This window comes from Microtus oregoni, unplaced genomic scaffold (assembly GCF_018167655.1).
Source record: "Microtus oregoni isolate MIOR12 unplaced genomic scaffold, Mior012 000019F_ref0000042, whole genome shotgun sequence".
In the NCBI taxonomy this organism is placed as follows: domain Eukaryota; kingdom Metazoa; phylum Chordata; class Mammalia; order Rodentia; family Cricetidae; genus Microtus; species Microtus oregoni.
In genome coordinates this window covers 17,475,892-17,497,405 of record NW_024543078.1, presented here as the reverse complement: position 1 = coordinate 17,497,405, position 21,514 = coordinate 17,475,892, and the positions used below count along the sequence as shown (strand labels likewise).

The window sequence follows — 21,514 nt, the reverse complement described above, 5'->3', positions numbered from 1 at the left end:
AATTTTGCTACTGTTATGAATCTTAGTGTAAATATTTAATATGTGCCCCTACAGAGGGTCGCGACCCACAGGTTGAGAACCACTGCTTTAGAGGGCGTTTTCTTTCTAATTCATGTATAGGGAAGAGCTAGTGCTCACCATTAAGGCAAGAGTGTTTTCACTGCAGTCTCATGTTAGCTACAAGAAACAGCAGTGTGTAAGACTGCAGTGTAGAAGACCTGTTTGATACCAACATACGCCAGGGCGCCAGAAAGAGGCAAAAAGCTCACCATTGTCTCACCTCAGCTGCCTGCTCTCCGGGGGCCTTAAAGTTCTTCCTGGAACTCCTCAAATATTTCAGGGAACAGTTTTGTCATTGCTACCCCGTTTCTTCTCTTCGACTCATGCCTCTTATTATTTTTAGCTTCAGAATATGGGCTACTCATCCAAACTTTCAGTTTTAAGCCTGTTCATGAGTCGGTTTGTGCTCTGTACCCCATAAACGTTGTTACTGTTATTACCTTAGATGGGGGAGTTCATGTAGTGGCCAGAAACTAACAAACCGACACAAGTCAACCCTGAGAAGAGAGATGATCCAGCAGGGGCCGGGAGCGCTCCAGAACAACACAGAGAGATAGCATACCTTGATAAGTAGAAGTCCCACCATGCACAACACTTGTTTCCTACCACATAGCTTTGGTAAGAAATATACCATGCCGAATTTCCTGAGAAACCGCCACACTGATTTCCAAAGTGGTTGCACAAGTTTGCATTCCCACCAGCAATGGATGAGTGTTCCCCTTCCTCCACAACCTCTCCAGCAGAGGCTATCATTGGTGTTGTTGATTTTAGCCATTCCCCAGTTAGTGCCTTGGGCAGCTGAGGATAGGGAACCTGAAATGACCCTATCCTATAGCAATACTGACGAATATCTTGCATATCACCATAGAACCTTCATCTGGTGATGGATGGAGATAGAGACAGAGACCCACACTGGAGCACTGGACTGAGCTCCCAAGGTCCCAATGAGGAGCAGAAGGAGGGAGAACATGAGCAAGAAAGTCAGGACCACGAGGGGTGCACCCACCCACTGAGACAGTGGAGCTGATCTATTGGGAGCTCACCAAGGCCAGCTGGACTGTGACTGAAAAAGCATGGGATAAAACTGGACTCTCTGAACATGGCGAACAATGAGGGCTGATGAGAAGCCAAGGACAATGGCACGGGGTTTTGATCCTACTTCAAGTTCTGGCTTTGTGGGAGCCTAGCCAGTTTGGATGTTCACCTTCCTAGACAAGGACGGAGGCGGGAGGACCTTGGACTTTCCACAGGGCAGGGAACCCTGACTGCTCTTTGGACTGGAGAGGGAAGGGGAGAGGAGTGGGGGGAGAAGGGTGGGAGGAGGGAGAGGGAAATGGGAGGCTGGGAGGAGGAGGAAACTTTTTTTCTTTTTCTCAATAAAAAATTTAAAAAAAAAAGAAGTAAAAATGGTGAATAAACATTTTAAAAAGTAAAAAAAAAAGAAATATACCATGCAAGTTGTAATTATTTTCTAAAGTGTGCAACATTCTCTTCTGCCAGACACCCCTACCTATACTCCAAACGTTTATTTTCTATGACCAGATTCCTCATGTCTACCAGAGAAGTTACTGTAGCTTAGTCTTTCTATTTATTTCTCTTGGGTTCCCTGGCCCTTCCTAAATTACCCCTCTGAAGCTATTAAAATATTGCAGGCTATGGAAATCACCCTCAGCTATAGAAAATAAAGCAGCTGCAGTCCTCTCACTCTCTGATGTAAGTCTGTTGGGTGGGTAAATCTTTGTATTCCTCTTCACCTCTGAGGCTTTGTCATACCACAGTGGAGAGCTTCCCGGGTTAGGGGTTCTTAGCTGATTAGATCTGTTTAGACACTGTGTTGAAAAAGGGTGAAAGCCAGCGGCACCTGGGCACCTGGTGAGCCTCCCAGGTCGGTGTTTGGAGCAGTAAGCTAGATTCAACACACATCTTTTCATGGTCACTGAGCTTGGAATGATCATTCCAAGGAGAAAAGGAGAGAAACAAGAGAACACAAGACTGCCTCTTTATTTCTCTGATTGCTGCTCTGTGCTTCCATGACATCTTATAAATTCCGAGCATCACGGGCATCTTTTATTTGTATGTTTGGAGCATGCTGCTACTTAAAGAAAAATTAACAGTTTTTCTAGAGGCAGAAGGGTGGTCAAGATGAGCTGCGGCAGCTCCTTGTAGCCTGAAGAAGCTTGTGTTTAAGGCTTTATTTGGAATGTGGCACGTTATAATTGACAGACCTGACGAGCATCTTGGTTTCGTCAGCTGCATGTCAGGATTCCTGCCCTATATTTCCATATCACCGAGCACTTCCAGTGTGTCCTTGAACTAATTTAAAATCTCCCTGGGTTTCAGGTTCCCCATCTTTGTTGAAGGCCCCTCGTCATTTGCCACGCACTTGCAGGAAGCTCCTGAGCATGCCGTATGCTGGCCTGCAGCCTTGAGAGATTTCTTATCTCCTTACGTGCGACTCTGATGTCTATTTGCTTATCCTTTAGAGGGAGCAACTCATATTGTATATCTCATCCCCCAAACAGAATGCAGACTGAAACAGTCTAAAAAAAAAAAAAAAAAAATAAGACTGTTAGTGTCTGTTAGAGACAAACCCAGTCTCTCCACACAGTCTTTTCAGTTTTTTTTTTTCCTTCTGGGTTTTATTTCTTATTAGGAAAACAACATTTTGTAAGACTTTTGCAAGCCAGTATTTAAGGCATACAGTTGCCCATGTCCTCTCAAATTCTGTGTTTTAATGACTACTTGGAGAAGGAAGACATTATAAGAAAATGATGGCAAGAATCCTATGTTTCTGATTGATGTATGGCATAAAAATATCTTACGTAGTAACTGGGATTTTAAATACAGAACTCTCTTTCCCATACTTTAGGGAGACAAAGCCAGGAGCTCATTCCGTGGGAAGCATAATGAAGCAAATTGGCAAAGATCAGGGGAGGGCGGCAGGTTGTTTTAAAAAGTTAAGAAAAGAAAATGTCTAAATTCAAAGGAGGTCGGATTCTTCACTGACTCAGGGCTTTGGAGAAGGAAGCTGGCATGTGTAATCTTGTCCTCATTCATTTTTACTTCCATGGACAAAGAGCCCCACTAGAGTGAAACTTGTAAAGAAATTTGCTTTCTTCCTTGGGCTTGAGCGTGGAGGAATTAGCTCCCTGGGTGGACCAAGGTGAAAAGAAGGTACGTTGGGGAAATAAGCAATGTTCACAGGCAAGAGAAAGTTTGAAGCAAACATATGGTTGAAATGCTCAAGTCGATTTCAGATCAAGCTGAGAGAGTTGAGATCCGTGGGTTCAGGGATCCAGTTCAGTGCACATTCCTACTGTGCCCGACTACTAATTGCATCCTATGTTTGTCAATCAAATATTTGCAATTAACAAAAATATTCCCTTAAGAGACATAGAACAGAGCTGGCAAAGGGGGTCTGGCACTCTGCTAAGTAGAGCGAGCTGCACACAGAAAATACAATAAAATAAAATATGGTATTAAAAATATTCTGCAGCAGATAACACCGCTAGACACTCCCAGTCAAAACAGTAACAAGCAGAATAGGTGGCATGGGGGCTTTTCAAAGGGATTTTGTTCAAAGAACAGAAACTTTGATCTCAGTGTCTCTGACCCCTCCTCCACCTCTGATTCCTCAATCTACAAGTACATATAGTGGTTTAATTTAACTCTCTGCATAATTTGCCTTAGGATAAAAGTTGATCTAGATTTTTTTTTCTCAGTCCAATTTTCCAAATGCTCTACTTTCCCCTTCCCCCTCCCACACAGATTTCAAGAGGGGAGGCTGAAGAGGGAGAAGGTGACTGGAATATTAAGGACTATCAGATAGTCAGAGGAAACTCTAATTTGTAAATTGGTAGAAATGCCAGTAATTTGTTGGGAATTGAAGACCTTCTGTATTCACAAGTGAAGCTCGGCAGCTGTGCACTGTTGTTTTGTAAATCAATATTACATCTGAAGGTGGTGTTTGAATGCGTGTGTGTCATTGGGGTTTGTCTCCAACACAGTTCCACGGTAAGAAATGTTAAAACAAAACAAACACAATTCCTTCCCCGGTCCTTTAGAATAAATTCCAAACACAGTTCCACAACAGGGATATAACATTCAAATCAAGATAGCCCTTGTGTCATTAATAAGTTTCCTCGACCACAAAATGCCATGGAATGGAAGCTCCCTCCCAAGATTCCACAAGAAAGGCTGTCAGCTTGACAAAAGTCAAGCGGAGGTGAGACAATGCTCACCACTGCAAAAAGAGCGCTTGCATAATGAACGGAATGTGCACGCCTGTTTAGGAGATTAGGGGGAATCCAAGGTGACTGGGGGTCACACAGGAAGTCACAACAGCCACTAACTGGGAAAGTGAGCATTAAAAAGTCGTCATTTGGTTTAAATAAACTCATCTCCATCATTATTAGATACTGCATAGGCTTAAATCAAAATTAATTGCTTGACTGAGTTTTTCGGTTTTGTCTGGTCTTTATCAGGCTCGGAACTGCAGTGATTTTGTGCTGTGATTCTGGTAGCTGGAGAAGAGAGCTGTCTTTTGACCGCTGACAGTTCTCCCTGTGTAGACTGCACTGTTGTGAGCAGCCACACACACACACACAAAATGGGGAATATGATCAGTGAAAGATATTGCCCATTTCCTCTTATTATTCTTTAAGTTTGTGGGTATACGTGTGTGTGTGTGTGTGTGTGTATATACTTTTGTGTAGTAGGGGTGAGTGCGCATGCATGTGTGTGTGTCCATGCACACATGGAGGCCAGAAGGAAATGTCAGGCATCTTCTTTGATCATTCTCTACTGGATTTTGTGAATCTCTCACCACAACTCCTGCTTTGTTGATAACTTGGCTGGCCAGCAAGCTTCAGTAACCCTCTGTCGTCACTCTAATTCCCTGTAGGATTTGGGGTGATAGCTGTGTGTAATCCTGCCTAGTTTTTAAGCGATGCTGGGATGGGAACTCAGATCCTCACGGACACCAAGCAGTTCACCTACTGATCATTCTAACTGCCTCCACATTGTCTTCTTTACATAGGTAATGCCAAATGTTACTGGCATCCTGGCTCCGTTAACCAGATAATCATCATCTTTATAGTTTACAAGTAATAAGAGAGTCCACATTAGAGGTTCTGAAAATGCTAGTCCAAGCCCATGACATTGCTAAATAGTATCCTTGCACTGGTTCAATGGCTTCCAAAGATTTTTTTTTTTTTAAGTATCCTATCCTTCATTAATTAAACTTTTGATGACATTTTTAATATATTTATATAATCACATTATTAAATCATATACCATTATCAAACCACATTATTAAACCATTATCAAAACAGAAGGTTTAACAGGACAGAATGTTCCTATCTTCCCAAATTCCATCTTCTTTAGGCACCTAGATCACTCTCCACCATGAGAGGCAAGTGAGCTTGGCAGGGGCCCAGGTCTTCCTGAGTGGTCTGGGTCTTTGCTGACCAGAAGCCATGCAGCAAGCAGCCAGCCCTGTGTGCCATCACAGACCAGCAGCACAGATCTGAGGATAACGTGGGAAAATGGAAGCACTTATGTTTGCAAAGCTGTGTCCAGAATACTTGTGGTTCATTCCAACTCCATCAGCACAGAAACACAGGCACAGAGCCCACTCCTAACCAGACACAACTGAAGGAGTCTCTTGAACAATTCTTTTTGATTAAGCTCAAGTACCCTCCAATAATGGTGGAGATTGATTTTTTTTTGTACCCTATGAGGGATTTACACAACACCTTTGGTATGGGGAAGAGGGAGGAAAATACAGATCATCTTTGTGGGGGGGGGGTGTGGAGAGGTGGGTGTTTAAAATTACAGAGGAATCTGCTTGTCTAAAGACAGTAAAAACTATTTGATTTACTAGGCTATGCTGGTTCTGTTGTCTTTATGCTAGTTGGCTTTTAAGATCAGGTTTAGTTGACCAGATAATGTCCCTTTATCTTTTTTTTTCTCAACTACTTCTCTGTAAAATAGAAACAATTTGTAGAGTCCTTAGATTATTAGGAATATTTTTAATGAAGTGAATCATACAGTATATTGTGATATTTGTTCAGGAAATCACAGCCATTCTTATTGAACAGCTGGAAAAGACTATGAACCCAAGGCTCAGCTTAGAAAAGCTATTCTGTTCCCACTTGGACTCAACAGCAATTAGAACAAGTGTGAGAACGTTTTCCCCTTAGGACACAGCATCTTTTCCTGGTATTATAATTAGTTCTCACAACAGTTTTGAAAGAGAGAGTAAAGTATGATTTTTCCCCTATCTTACAGATAATGGAAGATTGACAAGCAATTGTCATCCAGTGGTAGAGCTTAAAATCAAAAGCAGGATTTCTGATGTCCGGAGAAGAAACAAAATGGAAGCAGATATGTTTGCTGCATATTACTATCAGAACCCTCAATCAGATAGAGGACTAGATATGTGCATAAGGGTTTAACTTCACCCAGGTCTTTTTAATCCCTTTCTATCCATCTCCTCTTCTTCTACATCTCCCTCCCTCCTTCTTTCTCTCTGTCCTTCCTTCCTTTTCTTCCTCTCTCCTTCCTCCAGCAAATGGCATGGTGACAAAATAAATATCAGAGCAGGATGAACTGAAGAAACTACAAGGTATCTGTTACATCTTTTATCCATTAAAGTTTGGCTTTTATTATTATTTTGAAGCATAATAAATCATAAACGTCTAAATGTCTGATGAACATGTTTTTAATTTTTCCTTCTGCAAAGTTAAATTAAAATAGACTTTGTAAAAAGGAGAGGAGGGAGGAAGAGAAGGTAGGAAGGAGGAAGTAAAAGACAGAAGAGAGGAAATGTTCCTGTCCTTCATCATTTCCGGCTTTTCTCCTAACACCTTAGGAACTGGTGCTATTTAAACTCCCCCTTGTCTGCTTCAAGACAGACACACTTAGGCATTTTCTCCGGCTTCTCATCTTGACTGTGTTGAATAGTGTTCTTCAGAATTTATGCTTACTTGAAACTCAGGTCTTTTGAGAGTGTAAATTGCTACACAACTTAGTGAATCTAAGTGGCTGGGTCCTTAGCCAGAGTCATATACTAGAAAGAAGTGGGGGCAGGAAGTGGAAAAACAGAGGTCTAAGACCAGGTGTGCTAAAGATTTGCAGCAGCCTAGAGAAGCCAGGCATGTTCTCCAGCTGATGACAGGGGGTGAATGTGAACCACTCCTTCTAAAGCCTCTGTTTGCCCCATGTTAGTGGCTATCCATCTTCCAACCAAGCCACAGTGCTCAGTTCTCCCTGGGAAGGCTACTAGAGTTACATAGAGACGCCAAGCATACAGGAAAGGCGAAACCACACTGCAGTCAACTGCTCACTGGAAATTTGGGTTGCATGGAAAGCAATAGAATATCTCTAGGAACTCATCCTCCATCTTCCAAAACCATAATCCCTGTCTCTATAATACAAGATCAATACATGGTTTGCCTGTGTCCAAACTTCTTTTCTCTAGGTTTTTTTGAAATTCCAAAGATTGGACTCAGGGCTTTGCATATACTAGAAAAATGTTCTGCCATTGAACCATCTACATGCTCTGCTTATGAATAAATAAATGAAGAAAGGAAAGAAAAACAGCCTCACTATGAAGTGTGCTAGGTCATCCTGTGAGTTTTTGAAGGAAAAAAAATATTTACTTGAGTCTATAAACACAGGAAAGCAAAAACATGCTTTATTACCTAACATATTTTCTTTTCTCACTCACTAACTTCCCACTCTAAATAAACACATGATTCCTAGGCACTATTCATACTAGAGTGGTGTGGGCACATTCCAAGCAAAATAGAGCAAGAATAGTTGAGGAAAAACACAAACTGTGTTGTGCCGGATCCAGCTTGCAGCCCCAGCCTGATGCTGCACGGAGTTAGCCGTGCCCTGTCAGACAGTTATATGGGACCTGAACACATCTTCAGTGCCACGCTCATTTTCATAATAAACTTGTTTCATGTCGTCCGCACAGTTTTCTCTGGTTTACCATCTGAGAATAACAAATACTAAACAGAACGAGTATTTTTGCTGAGTTCAAGCTCAGTCGCTCAGCTTACATTTTCATGGTTTTAGCTCAGCGTCTATAGCTTCCCACATAGAATCTATATTTCTTTGCTACAGTAGTTATAGCATGTGTCTGGCTGTAGCTTAATCCTATAATTTTAGCAGTACAGCATGAAGGTGGGAATAGACGCCATCCATAAATTTGGCTGGAAATGTGTCTTTCAGTATGTTGCCTCTTTAGAAACAAAAGTAGTATTTTAAGCCAGCTACAAAGCAAGCAGAGATACCAAAAAAAAAAAAAAGTTTCTCACCCCTCTGTATTTATAACAGTTGTTCTTGCTTGGAAGCAAGCCACAAGGTGTATTCTACTTGGAGGTACATGTGACAAAGCTAAAGATAGAAATAGGGAAATTAGATCTTTAAAACCAAGCAGCATTGTGTTGTAATTTTTCAAGAATGAGGTCATTTTGGCCACACTAATCCTAGAAAGTAGAGTGAACCCCTTCCTCCCTGCCAAGTTGTGCTTAAAGTTCTGATCCTTGAGCAGTAACATATGATAAATCATAATTCTCTGCTTTACCCTGGGCCTCCTCGACTGCCTATGGGCTCTAATGCAGCCCACTGAGCTACTTTGGAGGCAAATGATGCATTTTTAAATAACACATTAATATTAAAACGATTTCAATGAGAAGATCAAGGGCAAAACCATTTATTCCTTCACAGAAATTTAAGTCTCACGTAAAACTCACGCCGCTTCCCTGTGTGTGTCAGATGGTTCGGGCCCCTTAAAACACAGGAGCAGCCTCAAGAGTGAAGCGCTACACGTGTGAGGATATTAAATGATGACAGAGCTTCAGATCACACACCTTAGAGTGTGTGTGCGATGTGTGCACAGTCTGCACAGAAAGTGCGTCCTCTGCCTCAGCATTGCGCTGCCTTTTCTTCAGAGGCCATTTCGGCATTGTGAGCAAGCGTCCTGCTCTGCAGTCTCAATGCTCCTTTCCTCCCAGGGAAACAAGCAGGAAGATGTGTGCATTTTCTTCACCCTTCATCCTAGATTTCCCTACTCTTCTCCACAGTATGTGCTCCTCCACCAAGGTCCAGAAATAGAGTGCCTTTAACCCTGGTCTTTGACATGTTGTGTAAAATCTCTCTGAATTTGCAAACTGGCTCCAGTGCCCTAGAGTGAAATGCAATTGGCCCATCAAGAGAGTACTGATTTTCTACCAACAGGTAGGTTATCTCATCTCTCTGTCTGTTGGTGGAATAATTCTGCATGAAGAAGAAAGTCAGAAGCAAAAGTCTTTAGAAAAAAATAAAGTTCTCTAATACCAAGTCTGAGCTATGCACATATAGCTATTACCGGTCAATCCTGCTTCAGGAAACCCAGGAAGGAAGGAAGGAAGGAAGGAAGGAAGGAAGGAAGGAAGGAAGGCAGGCCATGTGACCCAAGTCAACAGACAGATAAAAAGCTGGCAGTGGCTGGGCTCTGCAGCAGATTCCAACTCAAGCCTGGCAAAACAGACTTATGAGGCACCACTGATGTGGGAGTCCTTTCTGTATGCTGTGAATATCATTGGTTAATAAAGAAACTGTCTTGGCCCTGCGCAGAGCAGAATCACAGTAGGCGGAGGAAACTAAATTGAGTGTTGGGAAAAAGAAGGCAGAGTCAGGAGAAGCCATGTATCCCCACCCAAGACAGACACCTGAACCTTACCCAGTAATCCACAGCTACATAGAGATAAACAGATGAATAGAAATGGGTTAAAGTTGGCCAGTAAGAAGCTAGAGATAATGGGCCAAGCAGTGATTTAGTTAATACAGTTTCTGTGTGGTTATTTCAGGGCTGAGCCTCTGAGAATCAACAAGCAGACTCCTACAACATACCTGAGAGACAGCCAGAAGACACAGGGTAGGACAGAGAAGGAAGTTTGCATTCTTTCCACCCCCTGGCACAAAGTCCTAGGGCCCAAGAAGAGAGTTCTGCAGATAAATTTCTTACTTTGGACCAAAGCATCCAGTTCTACCTGTTTTTATGTCGTCAGTCAATGGGAACTGCTCAGAAAAGGCTGGGACATCTGACTTTGTGATGGTGCCAGTTACAAAAAGCTCAGAGAAGCTGAAAGCAACTTGCCCTTGTTCTATACTCCTGTTATTGGCCACCAAGTCCTACCTTAAAGAATGATCTGGGAGTTTCTTCTATATGTCCACCACAAGCTTCTGTCAAGCAACTGTATTCATTTGAAGACAGAACTAAAGGTAGCCAAGGTGTTAGGTGACAATGATTTTGAGGAGTTCCCTGCCATCCAAGGGGTATCAGCTATCGGAGGCTGTGGAAATATACAGCACATGACAATTGATAATTCAGGTGTCAACCCACCAGAGGAATAATTCTCTGGTGGAGGTTAATCCTGTCCCGAAAAGGCCTGCAGAATCATCAACTCTAGAAACTGTTGTTCACATTTACTAAAGCAGATTGGTGTCTTCCCATACCTGTATTGTAGTATGTAATCTCATGTGATACACACACACACACACACACACACACACACACACACACACACATATATGTAATATCATTATTACATCTCAGTCTTTTGGGCACATATATCTGGGTAGTTAGAAAGATGACTTCTCATTAAACTACATGATTTTGATATATAGAAAATATCCTAGGACATGCTTCATGACTAGATCTATTTGTCTATCAGAACTGTACACACTTAAAACCCTACTCTGTTCCTTTTGCTCAGACTAACTGCACACCATTCTTTTCTCAGAACAAGTTTAAACTAGACTAAAGGTTTTTTTGTAAATGGATCATAAATTTAAAACCTTACAGCTATGTACAAGGTCAGAGTCACAGGTGTCCAACCAAGGTTGCTACACAAAGCACCCTAAGACAAGCATGCCAGTTCTTCGCTTGTCAAGTCTGTTAACAATAAATCTATATATCTCAAAGTTGCCATTGGCAGCACCCCCCACCCCCATCTAGTCACAGTCTTACTCCTGAAACCTTGGATCCTTGTATTGCTTAAATGGCTCAGCTCCTTATTTACTTACCTATGAATGTTCTTTTGGGCAACTCTCACAATATTTTATTGCTCCAAGCCTCTTTAGAAAGAAAAAGTTTGGAGGCTCAGGGAGAAGAAGCTAGGAGAAATTAGAAGTAGGACAAAAGAATTATGATAGAAGCAGAGAATAGAGAGACTGATTCAGAACACTGAGTGAGAGAATTCATTCGTTTGCCCTTAGACGCTCTAAGAAAATTTCCTTTTGCTTGCTGTAGTGTCCACTCTGAAGACTGAATAGGGCATTGACACTGGACCCCAAAGGACCTTGTTAATCAGCCATAAAGCTTTATGCAAAATAGTCACATGCTTTCTTTTAGTTTCTCTGAAGACAGCAATAAAAAGTTTAGGTAGAAGTTGGGAGAAGCAGTGTCAGCCCAAATCTAATTAATACTAATAATGTTAGTATTTTCATCAAATAAATATGAAGAATAATTTAAATATCTTAAAGCTAGATTTACATATCCTCCTTTCTCAAAGTTAGAGCTAGTGTTCTTTCAGCCATGAATTCTTCAATACTGAAGAATGAGGTTCCCTTTGACATCTACGGAGAGGAGCCTTGATATGCATAGTTCATGGACTGTTGAAATCTTCCTAAGGAGTCTGTGCATTATTAGCCAATATGCCAGATGTATTCTAATGAATAAATTGAAGAAATATTATTTTAAAATTTTTCTCTGGGAGTAATACATTTGGATCTAATTGACTGAGAAGTTATTTTCTGACAAAATGCCAGAATTCTTTGTTGCTTAACTATAAGATCATAAGATTTGTGGGATCACAAATCTCATGTTGGTATTTTTAAGAACTTGACACTGAAAACCTTTGACTATTAAAATGCAAGCATCAATGTTTTCTTTGCCCATTGTCAATCTAAACTTGGCCATCAATGCTATACAGAGTATTGCAGTTTTAGGTAGCACACAGGACAATTCAGCAAACTGCCAACAGTTGAAAGTTGCATTAAAAGTCCTCCCAGATAATTCCATCCTCTGGGTAAGTGGTCCATCCTTTATGTACCGGGGATGTTAATTGTCAGGGTAGTTCCTAGAGTCTGTGTTTGTCATGGATGTGCTCATTACAATTGCCCCAGCTCAGCAGTCCCAGATTGGATTGAGTCTTACCTCTTCCCTCTGCCCCTCACCATCATCCCCATTCATCCTGTCTGCTCAGGAGTGACTGCCACACTCTGCATCTATATTCACAGTAGAATATGAGAGGCTGCTTCTCCTTCTTGCTTAAAGCTATTTAATAGACTTATGCTATTATCCCAGTTACTAATACTAGAAAAGCTGTTCTATTTTTACAACAGAGTGGTTCCAGATAGTTCCCAAACGTGTTTTGGAAGTGTGTTTGATGACACAAAGAAGTGGTGTTTCCATCTCAATATCTGGATCTTTGTGGTATAACAAATGAGGGGCCTCAGAACATCTGATCCATCACCAAACAGATTGAATATTTACCATCTTATGTGTATCTTGTTTTAACTTGTTCAAAGGCCCTCGGCTAATTAGTAGAGAACTGTTAGGTTTAGTCCAGGCATTGATCCTATAGCCTAGCATGTAGTTTGTGGGTTTATGGTTGTTTTTGCTGTTATGTTTTGCTGTTTCTCTTTTTCTCTAATGAGTGTACATTACTCTGGAATCTTCCAGAAGTTACCCATGTGAAGAGTTATGACAATGACATCATGCTGATGACTAATACAATAAACATTCATGTTCTAAAGTTTTTTGATGGAAAAAAGATGTGCATTTTCAGAGATTAGCTCAACCTTCTTCCATGATTTCCACCATGCTCAGATTACATATTTTTGTTTACATTAGCAATGCCCTTTGTCCTTATTACTATACAGTAATCTTATAATTCAAAAGCCAGTATTCTGGGCCAGGAGTGATAGGGCATGTTAATCCCACCAGGCAAGAATAAGAACACTACCACAATTTTTTTTATCCAAATTTGAAGCGAACTTTATTAAATATTGGCCCAGAATGATGGGCACTGGCCAGGTTCATACCCTGAACTCCCAAAATATGATGATGAACTACGCTAGTCAGGGGCTTATAAAGGCAAAAACCACAAGGTTACTTCTACCTTCATCCAGTGGGGGCAGGCATACATCCTGACGTACTTCCTGCCTATGTCCCTCTAGCCTACATGTGATCAAGTATGTCCCATGGAACTGGGGCACTCAAGTTTGATTATAGAAGCAAAAGCACATGGCTTGTTATCTTACGTGAACAACAGTCCCCAACATTCCAGGAAGTTATCTATCTATCCTTGGGCAAGTGAGGTGTATAGCTCGGAGGCCTTTTTGTTTTATAGATCTCTTAAGCACAGTACTTTAGACTTAAAATTTAACGTTTAGCTTACTTTTAATCTCACCCCCAAGGAGATAGATGTATGAAGGTCTTTAGGAGTGTGGAGCCAGCCTGAGCTACACAGCAAGTTTCAGACCAGCATGGATATGTCCAACAAACAAACAAACAAACAACTTTTCTTCAAGAACCTTTCCTAGTCAGGCAGTGGTGGCACATAACCCTAAGCCCAGCTCTAAGAGGCAGAGGTAACTGGATCTCTATGAGTTTGTGACCAGCCTGGTCTACATAGACAATTCCAGGACAACCAAATCTACACAGAGAAACCCTGTTTCAAAGAACCTTTTTTTTTTTTTCTGAACACGCAAGGAAAGATATATGCTCTTTGGTCTTCTTTTGAAATAATAAGTCTGTTTTGTGCGCTCATGTGTAAGACATGCAAATATTCCTATTTTTTTTTGTAAAGTTTAAAGAGTTTATGAGGGGCTGTGAGATAGCTCAGTGGGTAAGGGCACTTGCTGACAAGACCTAAGTCAGATATTCAGAAGTCACTAAGTGGGAGGAGAAAACAGACTCCTGGAAAGGAAGCTGTCCTTTGACTTCATATGTAGATCATGACCCATGCACATCCACAATTAATAAATAAATAAATTTATTTAACATTCATTAATGCTAGACAAATTAATTAATTAACATTAGATTAATTAATTAATGTTAGATAGTAAAAAGAGTGCGTGAGAGCCCTGAGACCAAAGATCGTAACAGTTGCTCACACAGCTCATCTTTTCAGCTGTAAATGCCACATTTCTTCCCCACTATATATGTTCTTCCCTTTGCCTCTAAAGGCCCATAAAGGTCCTTTGCTTTAGAATGAAATTATTCTGAAATGAACATTTCACATAAATAAAGGCATCAAGGGGAAAGAATGCTGCCTTTGGCAGTGTTGACCAAGTAAAGAGAAGGCCTCGTCAAGGGACGACTGGTCTTCGTGTAAGAAACTGTATCCCTGTGTGGGAAGCTTCCTAAGAGCTTAGAACTGTGGGACCTTCCTTAGCCTAGAGCAGGCAGCACCCGACCAGCAGGACTGCCCTGCTACGAGGAGGAGAATGTAATCCTCTGGCTGTGACTGAAAACTTGCACCTGTTTGTCCAGGAGGCAAATGAGTCCACCCCACTCCTGTCTAGTGGTCAAATAGTGCACATAAGCCAAGAAGCTGCAGGGTTTGTTCCCTAACAGTGGCATTCATAAGAAGCCAAGGCAAGGTGTTGGAGGGCAGTTCGATGGCCAACCATATGAAGTGTAACTGTTTGCTAATGAGCAAAGAGGAGAACAATGTTTGCCTTGAGCCAAACACTGGATATCAGCTTTGGGACTAACATCCTGAAATACTGTCACAGTACAGCTAGCCTATTGTCTGGGAGGAAAAAAAAAATGCCTGTAGGCACTCACTGCATTTTCAATAAACAAACAAACAAATAACAAACAAATAAATAAACAACAAATAAAGTTTATTGGTCTATTTGTTTAAACACTGGGTCTCTATGAATAAAAGCTCTGGCTGTCCTGGAATTTGCTTCCTAGACCAGGCTGGCCTCGAACTCACAGAGATCTACCTGCCTCTGCTTTCTGAGTGCTGGAATTAAAGGCATGTGCCACTTTCCCTGATAGACTGGGCTGGCTAGTATCTCAGTATAAATATCATCTGTGAACCTTCTAACTTTTGTATCATTCAAAACATCTAACCTGCAGAGCAGTTCACCTTCCTTGCCCATTCTATTATGCATTCCTGTTTCCCAAAGCTGATGATATCTGGGAGCAGCAGCAGATCCCGAAAAGATTCTTAGGGGACACTGTATTCTACTAACCTGAGTGGCAAGCGTGTATCAGCTTGCACAGAAAGGATAGTCAAGTAAGTTCCATTTCATGTCTTTACTCCTAAATACCAGGCTTCTGTATGCTGATCCACCTGACTTTTTAACTGACCACATCATGTGATCATTTCATTGGAAATATAGAAAAGGCAAAAGGAATTTGTGAGGGCTAAATCACTAATGAGTCAGGTCTAGGTTGTGTGAAGCCTGCCTTTCGATTCGTGTTTTCTTCTGATTTAGCTATGCATGTCTGCTCTAATTGTGACACACAGAAAGGCTGGTTATTGTCCTACTACTACGAGGTTCTGTCACGAAGGATGAGTTTGGAAAGGTGTGTCTGCCTTTCGTGATGTTGGCCCCAGGGAACCTCTGCTGACTTCCTCAGAGGCAATGTCAACGCTGAAGATGCATGACTGATAACGCCTCAACTTAGGTCTCTCTTCCATTCTCATCTTTAGGCATGGCTCAAGCTCCACCTAGCCACACTTACAGCCTCTTGACTGAAGACAAATAGGGGGTGGCATATTCTCAAAACCCTCCCATATTAATTGCCAATTTTGTTGCTGTTGTTCATGGCAGCAGTGGGAATGAGGATGTTTATTTTTGCTTTCACTCATCAATTTACCTTATCCATCACTATAAAAGGTCTGCAGATCATAGTTATACATGCTGACAGAATTCACAAACGGTCAGTAGCAAGCCAGCGTTCAGTCGAGGCCCTCTGACTTCTATCCATACCATGAAGACATGAACTAGAAAGTCAAACTTGATTGAATTTTGGGAGACACTAGAGACAACTAAAACCTATTCCCAACTCTTTCTCCTTGTTTCTGATTCTTAACGTTTGGAAATATATATGTTGCTTTTCTCAAGGACACTGTGCAACAAGGAAAAGACACATACCGCATTTTGGTTCAGGATCTTTAAAAAAAAAAATCAGAAAATTCCTGGAAACTTTCCCCCTTGGTATAAAAGGACAAGGGCCAATGAGGCTCATGAAACATAACAGCCTAACTAGAGCAGAATTGGCCGCATCATGACCATGAAAGAGACATCAAAGAAGTGACAACAGAGGCAGACCTAACTTTGCTAAGCCAGGAAAACATACCTGCTACCTCCCACCTGGCACCATATGGCTGTTATACCAGAAAGCAGAAACCATTTCTGTTTAATCTGTTGGCCACACTGAACAACAGATTTGGGCTTCTTATATACGATACAGCGTATAAAGACTGTATATTTTATGGAAGCTAGTGTGGGCATTTTTCCTTTTAAACTGAAAATAAGTTATAAAGTATAAATTCCCCATAAACTTGGGAGAGTAGCTTGGAAAGGTAGCAACTAGGTTTTATTTCTCTTCATGTGTATTAACTGTGTGTTTTCATTCACCGAGTATTCCTCTGGGTTTTGAAAGTTCATAGACGACCCAGCCCTAAAGGAGTTTAGAATGTATTAACTGGCTCCTTTGCAAAATTGTCTAATTCCTGATACAGCACCACAGAGAAAACAAAGACTTATTAAACTATTAGTTGCTAAATTGAAAGATACGGGACCACTTCTACTGTAATTTGAAAACGGTCTCTAAGATCTACTGAGTGCTCACCACATTCTACGCACTATTTTAAGTACTTTATATAAAGCAAGTAGCTGAATCTTAGGATGGTTCTGTGAATAAACATGCTGCCACCCACATTCCATTCCCGGTGTGGTTGAGGTGCAGTGGAGTTACACGTGTTGACAGAATTCACAGATGGTCCGTGGCAGAGCCAGGATTCAATCCAGGCCCCCTGGCTTCTACCCACTGCTCTCCTGGGATCACCTCAGTGTCAGAAGCATGATTTCTGGCCCAGTTGTCTGTGACCTTGGGTGCACACACCTTCACACACCTGCTTCCCTAACTTTATCCTTAGGATAACAGTTGGCTAGTGTGCACAGTAGGACGCTGTTACAGTAACTGCACATGGTAGGGCAGCATAAATGCCCCCTACAGTAACTGCACATGGTGGGGCAGTGTAAATGGTCACTGCTTTTTCTCTAATGTTTCCCATGAAGTCTCAGCATCATTCTATGAAAACAAGGAAATGAAGTTGTCCCTTGAGAGTGGACTGTAGTTCTTGAAATGTAAGCTGGGCTTCACATTGACTTATATGTCTTCAGGAAAAAAAAAAAACATGTCTAGGCTTATATTTCAAACTGAGCAAATAAAAGTCATACCAACTTTCAATAGACCCTCTGAAGAGCTAATGATTAGCTTGGTAAAAGTGATTATTAGGAAATCTAAGAAGAATCTCAGTCATTGTGCTTATGGTAGAGAGGCCTGTATAGAACAGAAATCTTAAATTATATACTGGCAAATGAATCACTGCATTCTCCCTGAGGGACATACTGTCCTGGGTTTATCTTTCTCTCTCATGCCACACAACATAAGAAGCTATTAGCTTATCAAGACTATGAAAAGAAGGGACCTGACACTCAGAGGTGCTACATTGTTCTAAAGCAGAGAAGCTAAAAGGAAGCAGGAGGAGCAGATATGTTTCACTAATTCAGTTAAACTAGGCTGAAACATGACAGTGTGAAGGAATGTGAGTAGACACCTGAGAAGCTCCTCGAAAGTCACAATCCTTGTTGACTCAGAAGATGGAGGGGTAACATAAAGTCTTAAGAAATATAGGTTAATAGATAATCATCTATAATAGTCAAGCATATAATCATGTTATCTAGGATATATATGTATGTATATATGTACATTATGTATGTATATATATTACACATATATGTATATACATACGTATGTATATATATATATATATATTAGAGAGAGAGATTTTTCAGTTAGATAGGTACTATTCTTCAAATCTTTCAGAGACCTTCAGAATATGGCACTTAAAATGTTTAAGAACTTAGGCCTTTTCATGACAATGAGAGGAAATGGGCATTTGAAAACACTTCTCATGGATTTTACTAGCCATTTTGGCAAGAACCTGCTTTTTCCTGGACTGCTTGATGTTATGCTGTATGAACTGGACATGTAGGACCCAGAGAAAAATGACTGCTGAACTTGCCTAAAGGTGAGATGGTCCTTAAAGGTTTCTGCTTCATGAAAAAGTCTGCAAGACATTCTGCAGGACAGAGAAGAAAGTGACTGACATACTGCCAATATAGGCAGAACTGTTTTTGAAATGTCCTGCTTCATGAAAAAGTCTGCCAGATACTATGGGCCTATAGGCTAAAGATGGATGCCTCAATGATACAAAAGAACTTTGGGTGACTGTCCAGGCAGTGAGATGTCTCTGTCAATTCTGGAATTTTGGAAGTTGTTTACAATGCACTTCCTGTTACTTAGGTAATATTATATCCTTCTGGAGTCTTTAATGGAGTTTAAGAATAGTTATAATTATAGTTTTCATTAGCTATGATAAAAGATAAAGTAGATTTAAATATTGTAACTGCAATCTTGCTTAATATCTGTTTTGTCATATGCAATTTTACTATGTTAAAGTTAAAGCCTTCCTTTTTTATTTAAAAGAAAAGGGGAGGTGATGTGAGATTCCTCTCTGTATACTGTGAATACCATTGGTTAATAAAGAAACTGGCTTGGCCTGAAAGGGTAGAGTAGAGCTACACAGGGAAAACTAAAGTGAATTCTGGGAAAAAGGAGAGCAGAATCAGGAGAAGGAAGTCATTCAGCCCCGCCAGAGACAGACACCAGACAGAATTTTGCTGGTAAACCACAACCACATGGTGATACACAGATTAATAGAAATGGGTTAAATTAAGATGTAAGAGCTAGCCAATAATAAGCTAGAGCTAATAGGTCAAGCAGTGATTCTATAGTTTCTATGTGATTATTTTGGATCTGAGCAGCTGGGAACAAACAAGTGGTCTTCCTACCCTTTCTACTACATGCCTCCTGTCGCACTGCATTGTTTAAAGCTGGACATTGCTTGTGGAAAAGGTGGGAATAAAGTGGCTGGAGTCAGTGCAAGGGCTTGGTCCTCAGTTATTTATTGCAGAGGTTCATATTCAATTAGTTTTTGTTTCTACCTCTGCCTCTTGGTGGGGGAAGGAACATGGTAGATGCTTCCTTCCCTTAATCCTCCCTTGAAAGGACCTTCACATACTTACATGGTAATCAGCCCAATAGTGAAGAACTGTATTTAATAAATGGACCATGGCAAAAATGGGCTTTATGGCAACAAGTCACAGCATCAACTTAATAGAGGCTAAAACTTTTGGCTTTCCTCCTTCTCCAGAGAGAGAAGAAAAGGCTGCACACTTAGTTGGGACATCTTTTCTCTAAAGGCTTCTCACTTTTCTGCATTTGCCTATACCCATGTCTTGGTTTGATGCTCAACTAAAGGGTGTGTTTCAGAGACTGCTCCTTTCACCCTCATCGTGTACTCTCAGCCCTCTTTCGGATTTCAGCTCAGGGACACTACTAGGACCAGGTTATTCACATGGCTACTTTTGAGGGATGGAGGTGGTCATTGCTACATTTGTTTACATTCTATTTTCCATCCAGACTTGGTGAACTGCTATTGACCCAAACTTCACCAAATATGAAAATTTGATGCTCGTTTTATTTTATTTTTTTTCCCAAGCCAAACTGTATCCAGCTTTATTAAAGACACTTTCCATAAACAATCATGGTTTTCCAGGCAGAACATGGGCAGACAATCAGTAACAGTATACAAGAACTTCCAAACTCCCTTCTTGTATCGACGACCAAAATCAGAAAGCCACTATAAAACCTGGTGAGTCTTCATTGGATGCTCTGCAAAGGGGGAGGAGTTTAGAGTGAGGGCTGACATTTCACATCAAGGATGTTGTTTCACAACTCTTCACAAGCCGACCCTGACTTTCAGGAAATGAAATGAAAATGACAGAATTATCAATCTTCTATAAAAGGAACCGCTGTGCTTTTGAGGATACTCAATGATATCACTGCACAGTCCGGATTGCCCAACAGACTGGCAAAACCAATTTTGGGGATCAGGTTCCAACAGGTCTCTGGTCTTAAGGGAGTTAAGTCTATGTTGATGGTACAGGGGGAGGAGGATATAAAAATGAACTGAGTTTTCCCACACATGTCAACATGTCCCCAGGACGCCTCTCCTGGGAGCCAAGAGGAGTCTTTCAAAATTATCAGGGAAAGATGTTTTCCATCATGAACCATCATTCATCCAGCTTGGGAGACACTGCTAGTGACACATGTTCCTCCCCACCCAAAACAATGAAGTGTTCTGTGTGCTAACAACATAGCTTTAAAAAAAAAAGTAAAACAAAATCCTGCATTTTTATAAAACTTGATAAAAAATAGTATTTCAAACTGTACAGTCACCAGAAGTACACAGTTATCAAAAACGCACACATTTCACTTGGCGTCTCCAGCACCTTCAGCTTTTTGTGCCTGGTCTGATTTGGCGTCTCCATTCTCTGCAGGATTATTGGCATCCTTACCAGCATCGGCTTTCCCCTTCTTCCCCTTGGGTACCTTTTCTCCCTTCTTTGCGGGGGCCTTTTTAGGCTTGGGCTCTGGCTTTGGAGGAGCAGGTTTAGCAGACAACCTTGCCGATCTTCTCTTTGGCTCGTCCTTCACCTTGGCTTTATCTCCTTTAGTATCCCCTTCAGCCTTTCTTTTGGGCATGGTGGGGCCGGGGGGACATCGGCACTGAACGCGGGGCTGCAGCGGTGAGCGGCTCGGGTCCGACCGGGGGTTGTTCTCGCTGCTTCTTCACACTGCTCCTCATTTTATTTTTTGTAAAGGAATACAGGAATCTTTAATGAAAATGCTGGTTGGGCAAGGCTATGTAATTTGTATCTTGGTATTAAGGATGTTATTGATTCCTTTCCTATATTCTTAAACTATCTCCGTTTTCCATTAAGAAAAATGTAAAAAATAGTGAGAGTTCCTGATCATTTTGAACATTTTCTTCTGTGTTGTCAGAGTTGAGACCTTTGACACACTGGCGTGTGCTGTCAAAAAAAATACTACAGACCTGGTCCGTTCACATACCATTCCTTGCTCCTGTTCTGTGCATTGCGTATGATACATGCTGTCAGTTCTGACAAGCTTAAATCCCATCTGCTTTAGATGATATTCCAGAAATGGTCTTTACTTTACCTTTCCAGATTATCCTATTATTTGTCCTACTCTGCCTTTTTCTTACAATTGAGC

The 21,514-nt window shown here is 41.2% G+C and overlaps 1 protein-coding gene across 1 annotated transcript; it reads right to left on the bottom strand.

Moving 5' to 3' along the window:
- Positions 1 to 20,710: 20,710 nt before the first annotated feature.
- Positions 20,711 to 20,983, bottom strand: LOC121459806 (non-histone chromosomal protein HMG-17-like). The gene has a single exon (XM_041669828.1). The coding sequence runs from the start codon at positions 20,981 to 20,983 to the stop codon at positions 20,711 to 20,713; it is 273 nt and encodes a 90-aa protein (XP_041525762.1).
- Positions 20,984 to 21,514: the final 531 nt, after the last annotated feature.

Excerpts from the sequence above, each read along its gene's own strand:
- LOC121459806 (XM_041669828.1), bottom strand. The coding sequence starts at position 20,983 with ATGCCCAAAAGAAAGGCTGAAGGGGATACTAAAGGAGATAAAGCCAAG.